General features: G+C 45.1%; 1 protein-coding gene across 3 annotated transcripts; it reads right to left on the bottom strand.

Annotated features, from left to right (window-relative positions):
• Positions 1–318: 318 nt before the first annotated feature.
• Positions 319–5,521, bottom strand: LOC118964867 (fatty acid binding protein 1-B.1). Of its 3 annotated transcripts, XM_090239338.1 has the most exons (5): positions 5,233–5,521; positions 4,930–5,082; positions 1,572–1,744; positions 1,112–1,204; positions 319–410 (listed from the first exon to the last, which is right to left on the bottom strand). In XM_090239338.1, exons 2-5 carry the CDS (start codon positions 4,940–4,942, stop codon positions 360–362), a joined length of 330 nt encoding a protein of 109 aa, XP_090095464.1. In that variant the 5' UTR covers positions 4,943–5,082; positions 5,233–5,521; the 3' UTR covers positions 319–359. The 3 variants fall into 3 exon arrangements, with proteins under 3 accessions (XP_090095464.1, XP_090095463.1, XP_036836002.2); XM_090239337.1 differs by having other exon boundaries at positions 4,930–5,483; XM_036980107.2 differs by lacking the exons at positions 4,930–5,082; positions 5,233–5,521 and adding an exon at positions 2,398–3,019.
• Positions 5,522–17,615: the final 12,094 nt, after the last annotated feature.

Raw genomic sequence — 17,615 nt, 5'->3', positions numbered from 1 at the left:
TTGATTTTCAAAAATAACTGGAAATTGAGGAATCTGCTTTTAAACTGATGCACCCAATGTGGTAGGATTCTGACCCATATTGCAACAGACTAGATGGAACTAGCAAAGCCTTCATTTCTACACTGCTGGGTTGACATTTGCTATAAAGCAGTCACATTAAAATGTAGAAAATCCATTTTGGCCCAAGTGTAATGTTGACGGAACTACGCTATTCTATTGAATCCCACATTCATCCAACTCAAACCTTGCCTCATTATTACAAACTTCAATTTTCCCCTGAAGTTCTACCCATTGATATGAAATGCTGAGACCATTCAATGCCTTTCACATTTTATTAATCCAAAGAGTGCAGTAGATCTTCACATTCGTTTGCTGGTCCTCTTGTATGACATGCCAGACAGAGTCATGGTCTGAAAAGAGAAAGCATCTGTAATCATTACACTCAATAAATCCATGCCAGTACGCTATGCTTACCAAACCGGACGCGCTCGTTCTCACATTGATTTTGTTCACCCACACTAGAAGCGATCAGGACATGCAGGTTGAAATATCAAAACAAAGTCCGGAACAGTTATATTTGGGGCAAAAAGCATTTCATATTTATGACAATTTAGCTAGGCTAGCTAATTTGTCCTAGTATATAAACATTGGGTTGTTATTTTACCTGAAATCTGACAATTAAGCCACAGAAAACCGAATGTTTCTCATCATCTCGCCTCCTTTATATGGCGGTTGACAACCAACGTTACAACTGACCAGAGTGTGGACCTTAAAGTTCCTCTTTCAATCACCCACATGGGTATATGCTCCTAAGAACCAATGAGGAGATTGGAGAGGCCAGACTTGCAGCACATCAAATAGAACCAATTTTTATTTTAGCACCTGGCCACGCAGATGCTTGCTGAGGCGCGCGAGCAGTGTGGGTGCAAGGATTGAACATTTATTTTGCGACGCGAGCGGTGGGGTCAGCATGTAATTAGGACATTGGCGGCAGCAAACTGTTGAATTGCGTTCACGGCACTGTCATAGACTACCCATTTTGTTAATGGTATAAATTAACCCTGAAATTGTGTCGCTTCGTGAAACCCCCAGACATATGCCCCAGACTCACGTTGACGAGGGTGTTTGCGTCTGTAAGTTCTGTGACATATTCAATCCCATTCAGGATGGCCGTCAGCTTGTTACCCTCCCTCGTCACCACAGACTGAAACAGGAGAGGTCAACGGTTAGATCTGAAAGCAGTGGTCACCAACTACAGTCAACTAGGACCAATTTAACAGGCCCAAGTTGGATGGCCATATATGGAGAAGAAAAAAAAGTGTGACAGTGTGCATCAGGTGTGCGAGTTGGTTTTGAGCCGTAACTGTGCGCCCAGTCCCTGGAGAGCAGAGGAGATTCTGCCAACGAAAGTCAGTCCTCCCACAACATCACTGGGACCTGAACTAACCATAGTGACCCCACATCAGCTGAACTTATAGTGTAGTTAGATACTGGCTGTATATGTAGGGAGATGGATAAACCCAGGCTACATGTATGAAACTCATGGTTGGGTTGTGACATGCGCCACTCACATTGACCTTCTCCCCGGTCGGCGACTCGAGCTCCGTCTCCTGGCCAATGGTGAAGGAGTTGGTGAGGATCTTTGTCCCCGTGGTGACAGTCACCTTGAAGTGGTCTCCAGTCTCTTCAATCTCAGAGATGCTCTTGATGTCTTTGCCCTCCTGGATAAGCTCATCAGGGAGACCTACATGTTTGCGGCAGCGAGAGAGTCATATACGGTGCTTTTTAGTGCTACAAAAAGTGAAGTGGGACATGAACACTGAATTATTACTACTGAAGTAAAGCGCTGATGCACTATAATATGGCAACACAATGATGGCTAGCACATAACATTCTGAGGACCATACGTTTTAGGGCTTGGTTATTTTGCATACCACATTCTGGCAATGGTGCAGGACAGTTGCTTGGCTTTGAAACATTCTCATTAAGGAATTTGACAAAATGTTATTTTCTTGGCATTTCATTATTTGATCAGAATATTTCCTGAAAGTTCAAACATTTAATTTAAGGTAAAGTTCTAGGAACATTAGTCATTTTACATTGGGAATGTTCTCAAGTTGTTCAGATGACTTTAAATATTCTCCTGTGGGAATGTCAGTACTTCAGCATAATGTTCTGTAGGTTCTCATAGTTACAGTTAGTCATGTTCAGAACACTAAGAACTTGCCATACAAAAACATTAATAAAAAAACATTCCGTTCCCAGAACATCCAAGGAAACTCAGAAGTAACCATTGCATTGGCAGTCACCATTGAACATCATTACCGAAAGGACTAAGACTTCTGCAATTAACACCCCAAGTCTAATCAAATGTACAAACCCAACTTCAAGACTTACCAACAGCCTCCATGAAAGACTCAAAGTTGTCATGTGACTCCATCTGGTATTTCCCTGAGAAAGACATGGTGACTACAAGACAGTGACAGTAGAGTCAGCCACAGCTCTCTGCTTGTCTTTATACCCCCATCTATCCAGCCCTGCACTCATTAACTAACTAAAGGTGTCTTCAATTGAGAACCCCTCCCCTCATATCTTCCCTGCTACATGCCTGTAGGCACAGATCTAGGATCAGCTTCCCAGCCAAGGGCAACTAATCTACATTGCAATGGTCAACTGTATTGTACTCCACTTCTCATCCACTTCTTCTACTTTGGCGGTGTGAGTGATCATTGATCTGATTTGATAAACAAGAACTCCTCGAAAAATGATAAGCAGTCTCATCATTGTAATACAAGTGTATGGATCAATCAACACATTTCAAATTCAACTTGACTTTATCTCACTATACACCTGTGTTGAAATTAAACTAGGCTACATTGCACTTTGAGTTGAGAGGTGTATTTTGTCTCCCTGCACTATAAAAAAGTTGAATCAATGTACAATTGTAAGGCAGCAGACTGCAATAGGATTGTGAGTTTGCAAAAATGTTTGGCATATAGCTGAACCAACATACATTCTCAAATTGAATTTTAATGTTCACTCAACTTTTCATTTGACGTTGAGTGAACATACAATTCAACTTGAAAAATTGGAATCCAGCCAGAGAACGTTAATCACCCCCAACCTGCACTGACAATGACTGCCAGGAATTATTTGATGTACGTAGTCTCAATAATAACTGGAACAGCCATCTCAGTAACAGATGCAAAAAGTCAAACTAATAACAGATTGGATTACTTTAGAAAAATGTATGCTACTTATGTTGGTGTAGCTTAAGATAATCAACCAATCAATGTACATGCAAAAACACAGGTCTTAAAAAATAGAATTCAACGTACAATTGTAAGGCAACCAGCTGCAATAGGGTTGTGAGTTTGCTCCACATCTGGGAATATAGCTGAACCAACATACAGTGTTGACTTCCAAAAACAAACATGAAATTGTAATTAGACTCAACAAGTTTTTATACATTCAGCTCACTGTGAGCAAAGTTTGTTGAGTGAACAAACGTTCACCCATTAGCTACATTTATTTTCCTTCTGAAGTCCAACAAACTCAGAGAATAACATTGATTAATCAGTTGGTTAAGTGAAGACACTTGCCAGTCGATCAGCGCATGCTCGGAGTACACATCCTGTTAATCGTTCTAGCCCTGCGGCCTTGTGAATGTTGACCTGTTTAAAGCTCTTACTCACTTCTGCTATGGAGAGCATGATCACACACTCGTCCGGAACAGCTGATGCTCTCATTCATGTTTCAGTGTTACTTGCCTCGAAGCGAGCATAGAAGTAATTCAGCTCGTCTGGATGGCTCGTGTCACTGGGCAGCTCTCGGCTGTGCTTCCCTTTGTTGTCTGTAATAGTTTGCAAGCCCTGCCACATCTGACGAGCGTCAGAGCCGGTGTAGTACGATTCGATCCTAGTCCTGTATTGACGTTTTGCCTGTTCTATGGTTCGTCGGAGGGCATAGCGAGATTTCTTGTAAGCTTCCGGTTTAGAGTCCCGCTCCTTGAAAGCGGCAGCTCTATCCTTCAGCTCAGTGCGGATGTTTCCTGTAATCCATTGCTTCTGGTTGGGGTATGTACGTACAGTCATTGTGGGAACGACGTCGTTGATGCACTTACTGATGAGGCCAGTGACTGATGTGGTGTACTCCTCAATGCCATGGGAAGAATCCCAGAATATATTCCAGGCTGTGTTCGCAAAACGGTCCTGTAGCTTAGCATTTGCTTCATCTGACCTCTTTTTTATTGACCGAGTCACTGGTGCTTCCTACTTTAGTTTTCACTTGTAAGCAGGAATCAGGAGGATAGAATTCTGGTCAGATTTGCCAAATGGAGGGCGAGGGAGAGCTTTGTACTTGTCTCTGTATGTGAAGTAAAGGTGGTATAGAGTTTTTTTCCTGCTCTGGTTGCACATTTAACATGCTTGCGGGAATGAGGTAAAGCGGACTTAAGTTTCCTTGCATTAAAGTCCCCGGCCACTAGTAGTGCCGCCTCTGGATGAGCGTTTTCCTGTTTGCTTATGGCAGTATACAGCTCATTGAGTGCGGTCTTAGTGCTAGCATTGGTTTGTGGTTTTAAATAAATACAAAGAATAGGAAAAACTTGAGACTTCCTTAGATTTCGTGCACCAGCTGTTGTTTACAAATAAACATAGACCGCCACCCCTTGTCTTACCAGAGACGTCTGTTCTATCCTGCCGAAAAAGCGTAAAACCTGCCAGCTGTATGTTATTCATGTCGTCGTTCAGCCACGACTCAGTGAAACATAAGATATTACCGTTTTTAATGTCCCATTTGTAGGATATACTGTATGTGCTCATTGCTCATCTATTTTATTATCCAATGATTGTACTTTGGCTAATAGGACCGATGGTAAAGGCAGATTACCCACATTACCCACCTTACAAGGCACCCAGACCTACATACCCGATATCTCCATCTCTTTTTCCTGCGAATGACCGGGGTGAGGGCCTTGTCGGGTGTCTGGAGTAAATCCTTTGCATTCGATTCGTTAAAGAAAAAAATATATTCTTCCAGTACGGGGTGAGTAATCACTGTCCTGATATCTAGAAGCTCTTTCTGGTCATAAGAGATGATGGCAGAAACATTATGTACAATATGAATTACAAATAAAGAGGATAAACACACACAATAGCACATTTGTTTAGGGGATCGTAAAACGGCAACCATCTCTTAGTGTTACATAAATAATAAAATATCAAGCATTACTAGCTGGCCAAAGCTCTGGTTAAACCGGATGTCCTCAGATAACTTTGGGCCCAGTATCCTGAGTCAAGTTTAGAGCCTACATGCAATAACATGATTATCCGAAGGACACATGGCTGCCATCACCCAAATATACTCCCCTGTAAACTACAAAAAACATCCTGCAACACTAACGAGCTTAGAGTGCCAAACTATTTCACTGACACTGATCCTTTCATGCTCTCCTGCAAAAACAGGAAACACCTGAGCCTAAAGCAGACACTGCCAGTCCCCCTATCTCACGCTTCCTTGACACACAAACATTTCATGAGCACGCACACGCACACTCCACTCCACTCCCCTCTACTGGTCCGGTGCCAAGAGCAGAGGACTCTGCTGTGCACCAATGGGGCTCCTGCTCTGGCTAGAGCAGGCCCGCCTCCAACCTTCACCGACCAGTCAGAAGACAGAACTACAAGAATCAACCTACGTCATTCTATGTACAAAATCCGCTGCACACTCTGTTTAAGCACCCTTTTCAGCTGTCTCCTTCCGAGCCAAATGAATAGGTCCGTGCACGTTAAACTGATAGGACAAGATATCTTTGACCTTAATAAACTGCCTTTTTGCTATACTTGATTCCACTCTGTCCAGCATCTTGATTTGGTCTCTTTCTCTCGTAGTTAAACATCAACAAAACTTGGTAGCAGAGGATGGTTTCAACATCTGAATTCGATTTATGACAAGTTGATGTGAGAGGAGACAAATCATTGGGTGCGATCCAGACGGAAGAGTGACCTGTCGCAAGGAGACATCGGCCATTCAACTTGCCTCAGGAAACTGATCAGAGCTCTCGACATAAAAGGTAAGCAGAGCCTGTTAAATCAAAATCTGCATATTATATTTTAGTCAATTGCCAAATTTTTGATCAGTAGTGCTGAGCGTGAGTATGAATTGCTGTTAAATTGCTTTTAAGAAATCAAGGCATGGTTAAAAGATATCTTGCATAAATAGAGACTGGTTAACTGAATCTGCATGTAAAAGATCCTATTAAATAAGTGGTTTATTGTTTAATTGGTTGTGTTAGAGGTGTAGTTAATTAATAGATCGACTGAATCTGCATGTAAAAGACCCTATTAAATAAGTTGTAGACTGTTTAATTGGTTATGTTAGAGGTGTAGTTGAATAGATATAGTACATGTAAATTTAGCGTTCCACAAGACAGAGATCGGGAATGATGTGACCATTGCACATCAAACTATAATTAATATAACCAGATTTGACATTCCGCGAATTTGTTGTGCCCAATTCAGACAAAACATTTGTTGGGGAATGATTGCCATGCTGTAAATAAATAAACAGTGTAATATTGACGGTCGCTGAGCCAAATACTGTTATTACCAGTCACCGAGCTGTGATTTAACCCAGCCGCCGTGCTGAATGCTGACTGGTTGCTATCTTCCTTTTTCTGCTGTTGGTATTCCCCAAGATGGTAATATTATTCTGATAATTGTTACACACCCGCCTAAATTTACTGATATATTGTTCCAAAAGGAAATTACGGAATTATTTCTAGAAAGTACTTAAATAAGCAGCCGAGCTGAGCACTGACTTTTGATTGACAGCCGCCGAGTTAAACACTGACTTTTAGTTTTTTCATTTCTATTGGTAGTTCCTAAAGTACTAAAATTATTCTGACAATTGTTATAGAACCGCTTGAATTTACTAATATATTGTTCCAAAAGGTGATTGCTGAATTATTTTTAGAAAGTATTTGAATAATTCACTGAACAAATCCGAATAAAAAATACCGGTTCCCAAAGTGATAAAATTATTCTGACAATTGTTATAGAATCGCCTGATTTCACTAATATATTGTTCCAAAAGGAAATCACCGAATCATTTCTAGAAAATACCTAAATAAATCACTGAACAAATTCAAATAAACTACCGGAGAAACACACACGTAGCTGTCACCACATACTGAGAAATCTTTGCGTGCGAGGGTGAGACACAAGAGATAAGTCTGTGCCGGCACCGCGAATACATCCCAGGTCTCGACCAAGGACGGGCTAAGTATACAAAGATAGAAATAAACACATATACACAGAGGACTGACTGAAACCTAGAGGACACATTACAGACATTACCAGATGAGCTAGAATAAGGATTAGGAGCCAAATAAGACCTTTTTCAGATAATCACTGCCTTAGTTATATCCTGCCTAACCGCGTTAATAATTACGTTAGCAGTTCACGTAATTATTTTGTGATAACATGTCTGGCTCAACTACACCCAAACTCAAGTTCAATGAATACTTAGAACAGCGCATGACTGATAGAGCGGGAGGGAAAGAACAGTATAGCAAAGTGAAGAAAGTGTGGGAACGGATAAAACTAAAATGGACACAGGCAGGTTACCTTAGAGGGGGACCTCCCGTAGAGGAGGAACTCCAATCTATGCAGAAAGGGCTAGAAGAAGCCGTAGAAAGATAACGAGAGCAAGTGAGACAGAGGGGAACAAGACTCATTTGTTCAGCAAGGAAGGCACTAAAGAGGGAGAGCGAGCCGAAGCGGAGTTGAAAATAGGGACATGGGCGATAGAGGAGAGTAGGAGGGTGCTACTAAAAAACATACTGGACATGATGTGTGTGGGCTCAGCAGAGACCAAAACTCCACTCGAGAGTTTACCCACAGTCCCCCAAACTGACAACACCAACACGGCGTCTGCTCCTCCCACACTATATCCAGAAATACCAATAGAGGTGGCCCAACCTCCACCATATTCAATGGGGCACAATCAACGTGGCCCGTCTCATAACCCGTTCAATGGTAACCCTTTCCTCACCAGGGCCCAGCCCGCAATACAGGCCCCAGTTCTAACTGTACAGGCGGGCCAGCTGAATGGGGCTATGAGCTTCGGAATAACAGGAGGGCAGATAGAGTGTGAGCCACCCCCCACCACCAGCACTCCATATCCAGAGAACAGAAGCAAGAGCACCAATGCAAGGAAGGAGCCTTCCCCGGAAACTCCGCCGGTTCCCTCCTGATAGATCTCGGAGGCTCTGTAGGGTCCCTATCAGGTCCGGGAAATGGAGCTGCAGGTGGGCGTTTCCCCCTGGAGGCACAACGACCAAACCCCAACTACTTCCATCTAAAGGGTTCCCCGCGTAGCCTCCAAGTAGAGGAAGGGTCCATACCTCAGCCACGAGAGTCAGGGAACGGAAGATGATGAGGACAGCAACAGAAAGACACCCACCAGTTCAGAAATAGACTGTGAAATACAACACTTAAGAAGAGAACTAAGTGAATCAATAGCCCAAGTGAAGGGCCTGATGAACGATGAAGGCAGAGGGATGGGAGAGTACCACATCGAAGGCATGATGAAGGGAAAGGTGACTGACGTAACCGAAACACAGGGGGCGACCGCCACCCGGAAGTCTGCCAGGGTGGCTGGACTAAGATCTAAAGGAGTGACCACCAGAGAAGACTGGGACCTGGAATGGGGTGGAGCCAGCATGTATCCCCTACACCCAGCAGCTGATCCACGCTACGTAGAGAACCAACCCTGGAAAATGACTGACCTGACCACACTGATGGAACAGATGCCCAGCCTACATGGAGGAGCCTCCGCATGACTACACCAGCTGCAGACTCTGACCTCCGGTCTGGATCTCTGCCTAGGAGACATGAAAGCACTACTAGCCAGAGCCACCAACCATGGCCCCTAGATCGTTTCAGGACCATTTTATGGGATGAACTGCGCAGATCTTACCCTACTGAAGGGAACTATGCCACTCTGTCCTCCTTCACTATCAGGACGTGGAGGAGCACCAGGGAGAGGAAGAGGAGGACCCCCACCTCTACACTACAGCCCACCAGAACCTAGCTATATGCAGCAGGAACAGCCGGAATACAACCACCCAGGATCCAGCCACATGCAGCAACAGCAAGATATGGCAGGGAACGCTATGCCCTGGCAATGAAGATGTCCCCCACCCGCTGCAGGAGAAGGGAGCCAACTTACTGAAAAAAAAAAAAAAATGTTTTTTTGTATTTTTATTTTTTACCCCATACCAATGAACCTCCTCGCACCCGGATCATCAACAGGTTTTGTACAACTGACAACAGATCTATCTGCGGTTGGATGTTTCTGTAAAAGACGAATTCACCTCATCCGTCCTTTTCCAGAAACAAGAGGGGGAGGAAGCAGAAAGGAAGCAGAACAAATAACAAAGAACAAAGGACTGGTGAAACTAAAGACCCTTCAAAAGGTCTCGCACATCTGGTGGCATCCTCAAATTAAAGTAATGACTGACTTATTTTGCGACGTAATGACTGACTTATTTTGTGACAAATGCAGCATCTGTGGCAGACACAACCCGAAGAAACCATATCAAACATACCTAATGCATATTTTCAGGACAGTAGCATAGAACGCTATCTCCCAATTATGGTAGATAGGTGTCCAAATGGTTAGAAGCAATACCAACAGCAAAAGAGAATGCTAGGTCAGTCATTAAGTGGCTACAAACCAAACTAATACCCAGGTATATTGACAGTGGCTCACATTTCAGTAACAAACACCTAAGACAGGTGGAAGAAAGATTTGGCATAACACACAGATTCGGTTCTGTGTAACATTCCCGGTCCCGAGATCTGGTGGAACGTCAAACCAAAAGCTGAAAGCTAAGATAGCTAAAGCATGTGCAGGTACGAAGTTGACATGGGTTGAAGTCCTGCCTCTGGCACTGATGGCTATGAGAGCCTCACCAGGAGCAGGCACCCATCTCTCTCCTCATGAGAAAATGACTGGAAGAGTCATGCCTGGTCCACCAAGGGAGGGAGGTCATATGCCCGCTCTTGATGTACAACAAATTGTAATGTCTGATTATGTGAAAAAATTGACGCTTCTCTCTGCAGCACTCTCTACCCAGGTTCGCAAGGTCCAAGAGGGGGAGCTGCCGGGGGACACACCACCACTGAAGGTAAAAGTTGGTGACTGGGTGAGGGTTAAAGTCCACAAAAGAAAGTGGCTGGAACCCAGGTGGACTGGACCGTAAGAAGTGAAGGAGGTTACTTCACACTCAGTTCAGGTCAAAGGTAAATCAGGCGCACCTTGGCACCACCTCACACATTGCACCCAGCCCCAACTCCTTCCAGAACACTGACTGAAGTCAGAGCTGATTTGAACAGCCTAATTTCGATACCAAATGAAGACACTCCTGACTCAGGTGATGGGGCATCAAACTCCGCATCCCCTGAAAAAGGAACCTCGCCCAGTTAGAGGGACATTTCTCCCTCCCTGGGTAAGGCTAGGGATATCTGGCCCCTTATTTGTGATATTCCTACTGATATTTGGGGTGTCCCTGGGCACTTTCACATGGTTAATTGAACACCTATCTCACCCTGCCACTCCACTTACCCCTACCCGTATCTCTAACACCGTTCCTGACACCACTCCCTCCAATCACTCCCGTTCCAAACGCAGCACTGCACCCACACACCAACAATGTACTCCAGACAAGGTTAGAAGCACCACCTTATGTATACCCACGAATGCAACCACCACAATTGCACTACCTTGGGGGACATGGGGAGACAAGAGGAATGGGAGGGGACTGACGGCTCTTTCATACACCAGGTATGACTGGTACATGACAAAAGGGAAAACCTATGACGAATGGACCTGGCAAAATCTGGTGGCTGAGACTGGTTATGACTGGTCAAGCTGTTCCTCTGGTCAGACAGTTCTTGAATGGAGGAGCAGATTGTCCCTGACCAGGACCAGTACCGGTCTCCAATTAATTATCCGGGCCCAACCCAGTAAGGGCTGTCAGGATTTTTGGGTTGCTCCATATGTAGGCTCTACTGAGACAAGGGTATTTTGGCAAGTACAAATCTGCTCTGTGGAAAAGGGTCAGCCCACAGCAATTACTGTAGGAAATGACAAAAACAAGACTGTCTCTGTAGCTCAGGGGACAGGAGTCTGGGGTCCTGTAACTGTGGTTTCCACTCCCACCTCCCCTGATGACACCATACTCACTACCACTGGAATTTCTGGGTTTTCCAATAATTAGCTCTTATTGGCTGAACAAGCAGCCAACACAACCTTGCAAAGCTGTGTTGTGTGCATGGGAGCCAGGCCTCTGCTTCGCATAGTGCCGGCAGTACTGACTGATGACTGCCTACTGCCCCTTATGAATAAAGACAACCCACCCGCCAATTGCTCACAATGGGACACGATTTATCCAGTAGTCTCCGCTATTGCTAAGAAACCCACATTTTCCTCTAAGGTGGCTAAGGCTAATTTCACATGCATCACCATGACAGGTGTAGGACGGTCCTTGGGACAACTCCCTGCCAGTTGGTGCACTCACACTCATGTTATTATAAGTTATTTTCAACCGATGTCCAGAGCTGATGTATGGTGGTGGTGTGGGGGGCACTGGGCTGTTTGACAAACTTCCCCGGAACACCACTGGAGTTTGTACGCTTGTCAACCTTTTGCTGCCAATCTCTGTTTACCCAATAGGCGTCCAGGACCTGCTTTCTCGTATTAACTCTCCAGGTCCTGACAGGCTGTTGTCCAGGCCCAAGCGAGCAGTGGGACCGATGACAGGGGATCCCACCTATATTGATGCCATTGGGGTTCCCAGAGGGGTACCAGATGAGTATAAACTCGTTGACCAAGTGGCTGCAGGCTTTGAATCTTCTATCTGTTGGTGGTGTACAGTTAATAAAAATGTAGATCGTATTAACTACATTCATTTCAATGTCCAAAAACTAGGCAATTGGACTCAGCAAGGATTCGAAGCAGTACATGGTCAACTGGCAGCAACATCTTTGATGGCGTTTCAAAATAGAATTGCTGTTGACATGTTATTGGCTGAACGTGGTGGGGTTTGTGCTATGTTTGGTGAGCAGTGTTGCACTTTCATTCCCAATAACACAGCGACTGATGGTAGTCTTACTGTTGCCCTAGAGGGTCTTCGTACACTTAATGGGAAGATGAAGCACCACTCCGGGGTTGACACCTCTATGTGGGACTCCTGGATGGATGCGTTCTGTAAATATAAGACTCTGATCTCCTCTGTCCTAGTGTCCGTAGCTGTTTTTGTGGCTATCCTAACCCTGTGCGGTTGTTGCTGTATTCCTTGCGCCCACACTTTGGCCACTAGAGTGATTTCACTGCCATTACCCCAATGCCTACAGACCAGGCCCATATGTACCCGCTTTTGGGGGTTGATGACCCTGAGGCAGTGTTTGCACCTTTTGAGGAACCCCTTCCTCCTGACTTCTCCTCTTGCCCATTCCATGTGTAGCACTAGTGTTGCCTTTTCTGGTCATTGTCTTATTGCCTAGTTTCGCTGCATAATAGAGGGGGTTTTTGTTTTCGTTATCTCCTCCTTCTCGGTTCTATATGGTTTTCACTTCTTAAAAGACGTGAAGAGGGGGACTCAAAAATTTGGTTTCTACCAAATTGTTTGGTTGCTCCATATTCTATTTCTATTGTTCACGTCTTATAGAAGTGAAGAGGGGGATTTGTTATATAAATAATCAAATATCAAGCATTACTAGCTGGCCAACGCTCTGGTTAAACCGGATGTCCTCAGATAACTCTGGGCCCAGTATCCTCAGTCAAGTTTAGAGCCTACATGCAATAACATGATTATCCGAAGGACACATGGCTGCCATCACCCAAATATACTCCCATGTAAACTACAAAGAACATCCTGCAACACTAACAAGCTTAGATTGCCAAACTATTTCACTGACACTGATCCTTTCATGCACTCCTGCAAAAACAGGAAACACCTGAGCCTAAAGCAGACACTGCCAGTCCCCCTATCTCACGCTTCCTTGACACACAAACATTTCATGAGCACGCACACGCACACTCCACTCCCCTCTACTGGTCGGGTGCCAAGAGCAGAGGACTCTGCTGTGCACCAATGGGGCTCCTGCTCTGGCTAGAGCAGGCCCGCCTCCAACCTTCACCGACCAGTCAGAAGACAGAACTACAAGAATCAACCTACGTCATTCTATGTACAAAATCCGCTGCACACTCTGTTTAAGCACCCTTTTCAGCTGTCTCCTTCCGAGCCAAATGAATAGGTCCGTGCACGTTAAACTGCTAGGACAAGATATCTTTGACCTTAATAAAGGTCAGTGTAGTCAGCTCAGCTATCCCCTTTGACATCGTGTCTGTGCCTCGATCTATGTTGGGTAAAACTAAACATGGCGGTGTTCGCCTTAGCAAGCTCACTGGAGTAAAGACTTCCTCAATTCTGGTCATTATTGAAAGAGATTGTGATATCTCATATCGCAAAATAGGGCTACTGAATGTTAGATCCCTCACTTGCAAGGCAGTCATAGTCAATGAACTAAATACTGATCATAATGTTGAGGTGACTGGCCTGACTGAAACATGGTTATAGCCTAATGAATTTACTGTGTTAAATGAGGCCTCTCCACTAGTGACCATATCCCCCGCATATCCCACATAGGCGGAGGCGTTTCTAATATTTACGACAGCACATTTTTATTGACAACAAAAAACGACTACATTTTCGTCTTTTGAGCTTTTAGTCATGAAATCTATGCAGCCTACTCAATCACTTTTTAGTGGGTATTGTCCAACATGTCTCCGGGCCTACTCTTTGCCACAGTCATACCCTGGATCTAGTTTTGTCCCGTGGAATAAATATTGTGGATCTAAATGTTGTTCCTCATAATCCTGGACTATCGAACCACCATCTTATTACGTTTGCAATTGCAACAAGTAATCTGCTCAGACCCCAACCGAGGATCATCAAAAGCCACGCTATAAATTCTCGGACAACCCAACAAGTCCTAAATGCCCTTCCAGACTCCCTCCACCTACCCAAGGACGTCGGAGTACAAAAATCGGTTAACCACCTAACTGAGGATCTAAATTTAACCTAGCGTAATACCCTAGATGCAGTCGCACCTCAAAAAATCGAAAGAAAATTTGCAACAAGAAATTAGCTCCCTCGTATATAGAAAATATCAGAGGCCTGAAGCAAGCTTCCAGAAAATTGGAATGGAAGTGGCTCTCCACCAAACTGGAAGTCTTGGAAAAGACAGTACTGTGCTATATCAAAGAGCCCTCACTGCTGCTCGATCATCCTATTTTTCCAACCTAATTGCGCCTACCCTGGACGCCTGTGTTTCAGACATAAGGAAGTGGATGGCGGCAAATGTTTTACTTTTGAACTCGGACAAAACAGAGATGCTAGTTCTAGGTCCCAAGAAACAAAGAGATCTTCTGTTGGATCTGACCATTCATCTTGATAGTTGTACAGTCGTCTAAAATAAAACTATGAAGGACCTCGGCATTACTCTGGACCCTCATCTCTCTTTTGACAAACACATCAAGAATATTTCAAGGACAACTTTTTTCCATCTTTGTAACATTGCAAAAATCAGTAATCTTTTGTCCAAAAATTATGTAGAAAAACTAATCAGAGTTTTTGTTTCTTCTAGATTAGACTACTGTAATGCTCTACTCTCCAGCTACCCGGATAAAGCACTAAATAAACTTCAGTTAGTGCTGAACACGGCTTCTGGAATCTTGACTAGAACACCAAAATTGTATCAAATTACTCCAGTGCTAGCCTCTCTATACTGGCATCATGTTAAGGCTAGCGCTGATATCAAGATTTTACTGCTAACCTACAAAGCAATACATAGGCTTGATCCTACCTATCTCTCCAATTTGGTCCTGCCTTACACACCTACACGTACGCTACGGTCACAAGACGCAGGTCTCCTTATTGTCGATAGAATTTCTAAGCAAACAGCTGGAGGCAGGGCGTTCTCCAATAGAGCTTCATTTTTATGGAATGGTCTGCCTATCGATGTGAGAGACGCAGACTCGGCCTTTAAGTCTTTACTTTAGACTCATCTATTCAGTAGGTCCTACAATTGAGTGTAGTCTGGCCCAGGGGTGCGAAGGTGAACGGCAAGGCACTGGAGCGTCAAACCGCCCTTGCTCTCTCTGCCTGGCTGGCTCCCCTCTCTCCACTGGGATTCTCTGCCTCTGACCCTATTACGGGGGCTGAGTCACTGGCTTACTAGTGCTCTTCATGCCTTTCCTAGGAGGGGTGCGTCACTTGAGTGGGTTGAGTCACTAACATGATCTTCCTGTTTGGTTTTGCACTCCTTCTGGCTCGTGCAGTGGAGGAGATCTTTGTGGGCTATACTCAGCCTTGCCCCCCCCCCCCCCCCCCCACCCCCTACACCACTAGGGTCATTCTGTTATATCTGGTGTAATTCTCCTGTCTTATCTGGTGTCCTGTGTGGATTTAAGTATTCTCCCTCTAATACTCTCTCCCTCCAACTCCCGGAGGACCTGAGCCCTAGGACCATGTCTCAGGACTACCTGGCCTGATCAAATCAAAATCAAATAAAATTTATTTATATAGCCCTTCGTACATCAGCTGATATCTCAAAGTGCTGTACAGAAACCCAGCCTAAAACCCCAAACAGCAAGCAATGCAGGTGTAGAAGCACGGTGGCTAGGAAAAACTCCCTAGAAAGGCCAAAACCTAGGAAGAAACCTAGAGAGGTACCAGGCTATGTGGGGTGGCCAGTCCTCTTCTGGCTGTGCCGGGTGGAGATTATAACAGAACATGTTCAAGATGTTCAAATGTTCATAAATGACCAGCATGGTCGAATAATAATAAGGCAGAACAGTTGAAACTGGAGCAGCAGCACGGCCAGGTGGACTGGGGACAGCAAGGAGTCATCATGTCAGGTAGTCCTGGGGCATGGTCCTAGGGCTCAGGTCCTCCGAGAGAGAGAAAGAAAGAGAGAAGGAGAGAATTAGAGAACGCACACTTAGATTCACACAGGACACCGAATAGGACAGGAGAAGTACTCCAGATGTAACAAACTGACCCTAGCCCCCCGACACATAAACTACTGCAGCATAAATACTGGAGGCTGAGACAGGAGGGGTCAGGAGACACTGTGGCCCCATCTGAGGACACCCCCGGACAGGGCCAAACAGGAATGATATAACCCCACCCACTTTGCCAAAGCACAGCCCCCACACCACTAGAGGGATATCTTCAACCACCAACTTACCATCCTGAGACAAGACTGAGTATAGCCCACAAAGACCTCCGCCACGGCACAACCCAAGGGGGGGGGGGGGGGCCAACCCAGACAGGATGACCACATCAGAGAATCAACCCACTCAGGTGACGCACCCCCTCCAGGGACGGCATGAGAGAGCCCCAGTAAGCCAGTGACTCAGCCCCTGTAATAGGGTTAGAGGCAGAGAATCCCAGTGGAAAGAGGGGAACCGGCCAGGCAGAGACAGCAAGGGCGATTCGTTGCTCCAGAGCCTTTCCGTTCACCTTCCCACTCCTGGGCCAGACTACACTCAATCATATGACCCACTGAAGAGATGAGTCTTCAGTAGAGACTTAAAGGTTGAGACCGAGTTTGCGTCTCCGACATGGGTAGGCAGACCGTTCCATAAAAATGGAGCTCTATAGGAGAAAGCCCTGCCTCCAGCTGTTTGCTTAGAAATTCTAGGGACAATTAGGAGGCCGGCGTCTTGTGACCGTAGCGTACGTGTAGGTATGTACGGCAGGACCAAATCAGAGAGATAGGTAGGAGCAAGCCCATGTAATGCTTTGTAGGTTAGCAGTAAAACCTTGAAATCAGCCCTTGCTTTGACAGGAAGCCAGTGTAGAGAGGCTAGCACTGGAGTAATATGATCAAATTTTTGGGTTCCAGTCAGGATTCTAGCAGCCGTATTTAGCACTAACTGATGTTATGACTCCTGACTGTCCCCAGTCCACCTGGTCGTACTGCTGCTCCAGTTTCAACTGTTCTGCCTGCGGCTATGGAACCCTGACCTGTTCACCGGACATGCCACCTTGTCCCAGACCTGCTGTTTTCGATTCTCTCATTTGATTTGGGTGCTCAGGGTCCCATCTAGCTAAGAATTTAACTCCAATATTTGCCATACATGAAATGTCAAAGAGTGAAATTCTGAGCTAGTTCCCTTCCAGTGATGTTGCCTATATACTGAAGAAGGAGGTCAGTAAATGGGTGGGTAACTTTGAACTACAAATCCTATCATCCAATCTCTCAAGTGACCCCATGGAACCCTAGCATCACTTGCAGCTCATTGGTGGACTCGATAGGAAGGCTGTGGTCAGCTAAGTCCAGGAGCCTTAGGAAAATGTCACCAGAGTTGCTTCCCTCTGATTGGCTGATTTGATTGTCACCTTCCAACTCGGCCTTCCAAGATTGGTCCACACTGCAGCCCTATGAGATTTAAAATAAAGGATGGAGCAGGACACACAAGTCAACTCCCTCCCTGAATCGCACCTTCACTTTTCTAACCACATGTCCCTTACATAC

This window comes from Oncorhynchus mykiss, chromosome 6, assembly GCF_057628025.1.
Source record: "Oncorhynchus mykiss isolate SJ-2025 chromosome 6, ASM5762802v1, whole genome shotgun sequence".
Classification (NCBI taxonomy): domain Eukaryota; kingdom Metazoa; phylum Chordata; class Actinopteri; order Salmoniformes; family Salmonidae; genus Oncorhynchus; species Oncorhynchus mykiss.
This window is presented reverse-complemented; position numbering and strand designations above follow the sequence as displayed.

What these genes read in the sequence shown, in the direction of transcription:
- LOC118964867 (XM_036980107.2), bottom strand. Translation starts at nt 2,464, where the DNA reads ATGTCTTTCTCAGGGAAATACCAGATGGAGTCACATGACAACTTTGAG. An exon ending in GTCTTTCATGGAGGCTGTTG is followed by an intron (nt 1,745 to 2,397) that starts GTAAGTCTTGAA and finishes GCAAACATGTAG; the next exon opens with GTCTCCCTGATGAGCTTATC. An exon ending in CGACCGGGGAGAAGGTCAAT is followed by an intron (nt 1,205 to 1,571) that starts GTGAGTGGCGCA and finishes CTCCTGTTTCAG; the next exon opens with TCTGTGGTGACGAGGGAGGG.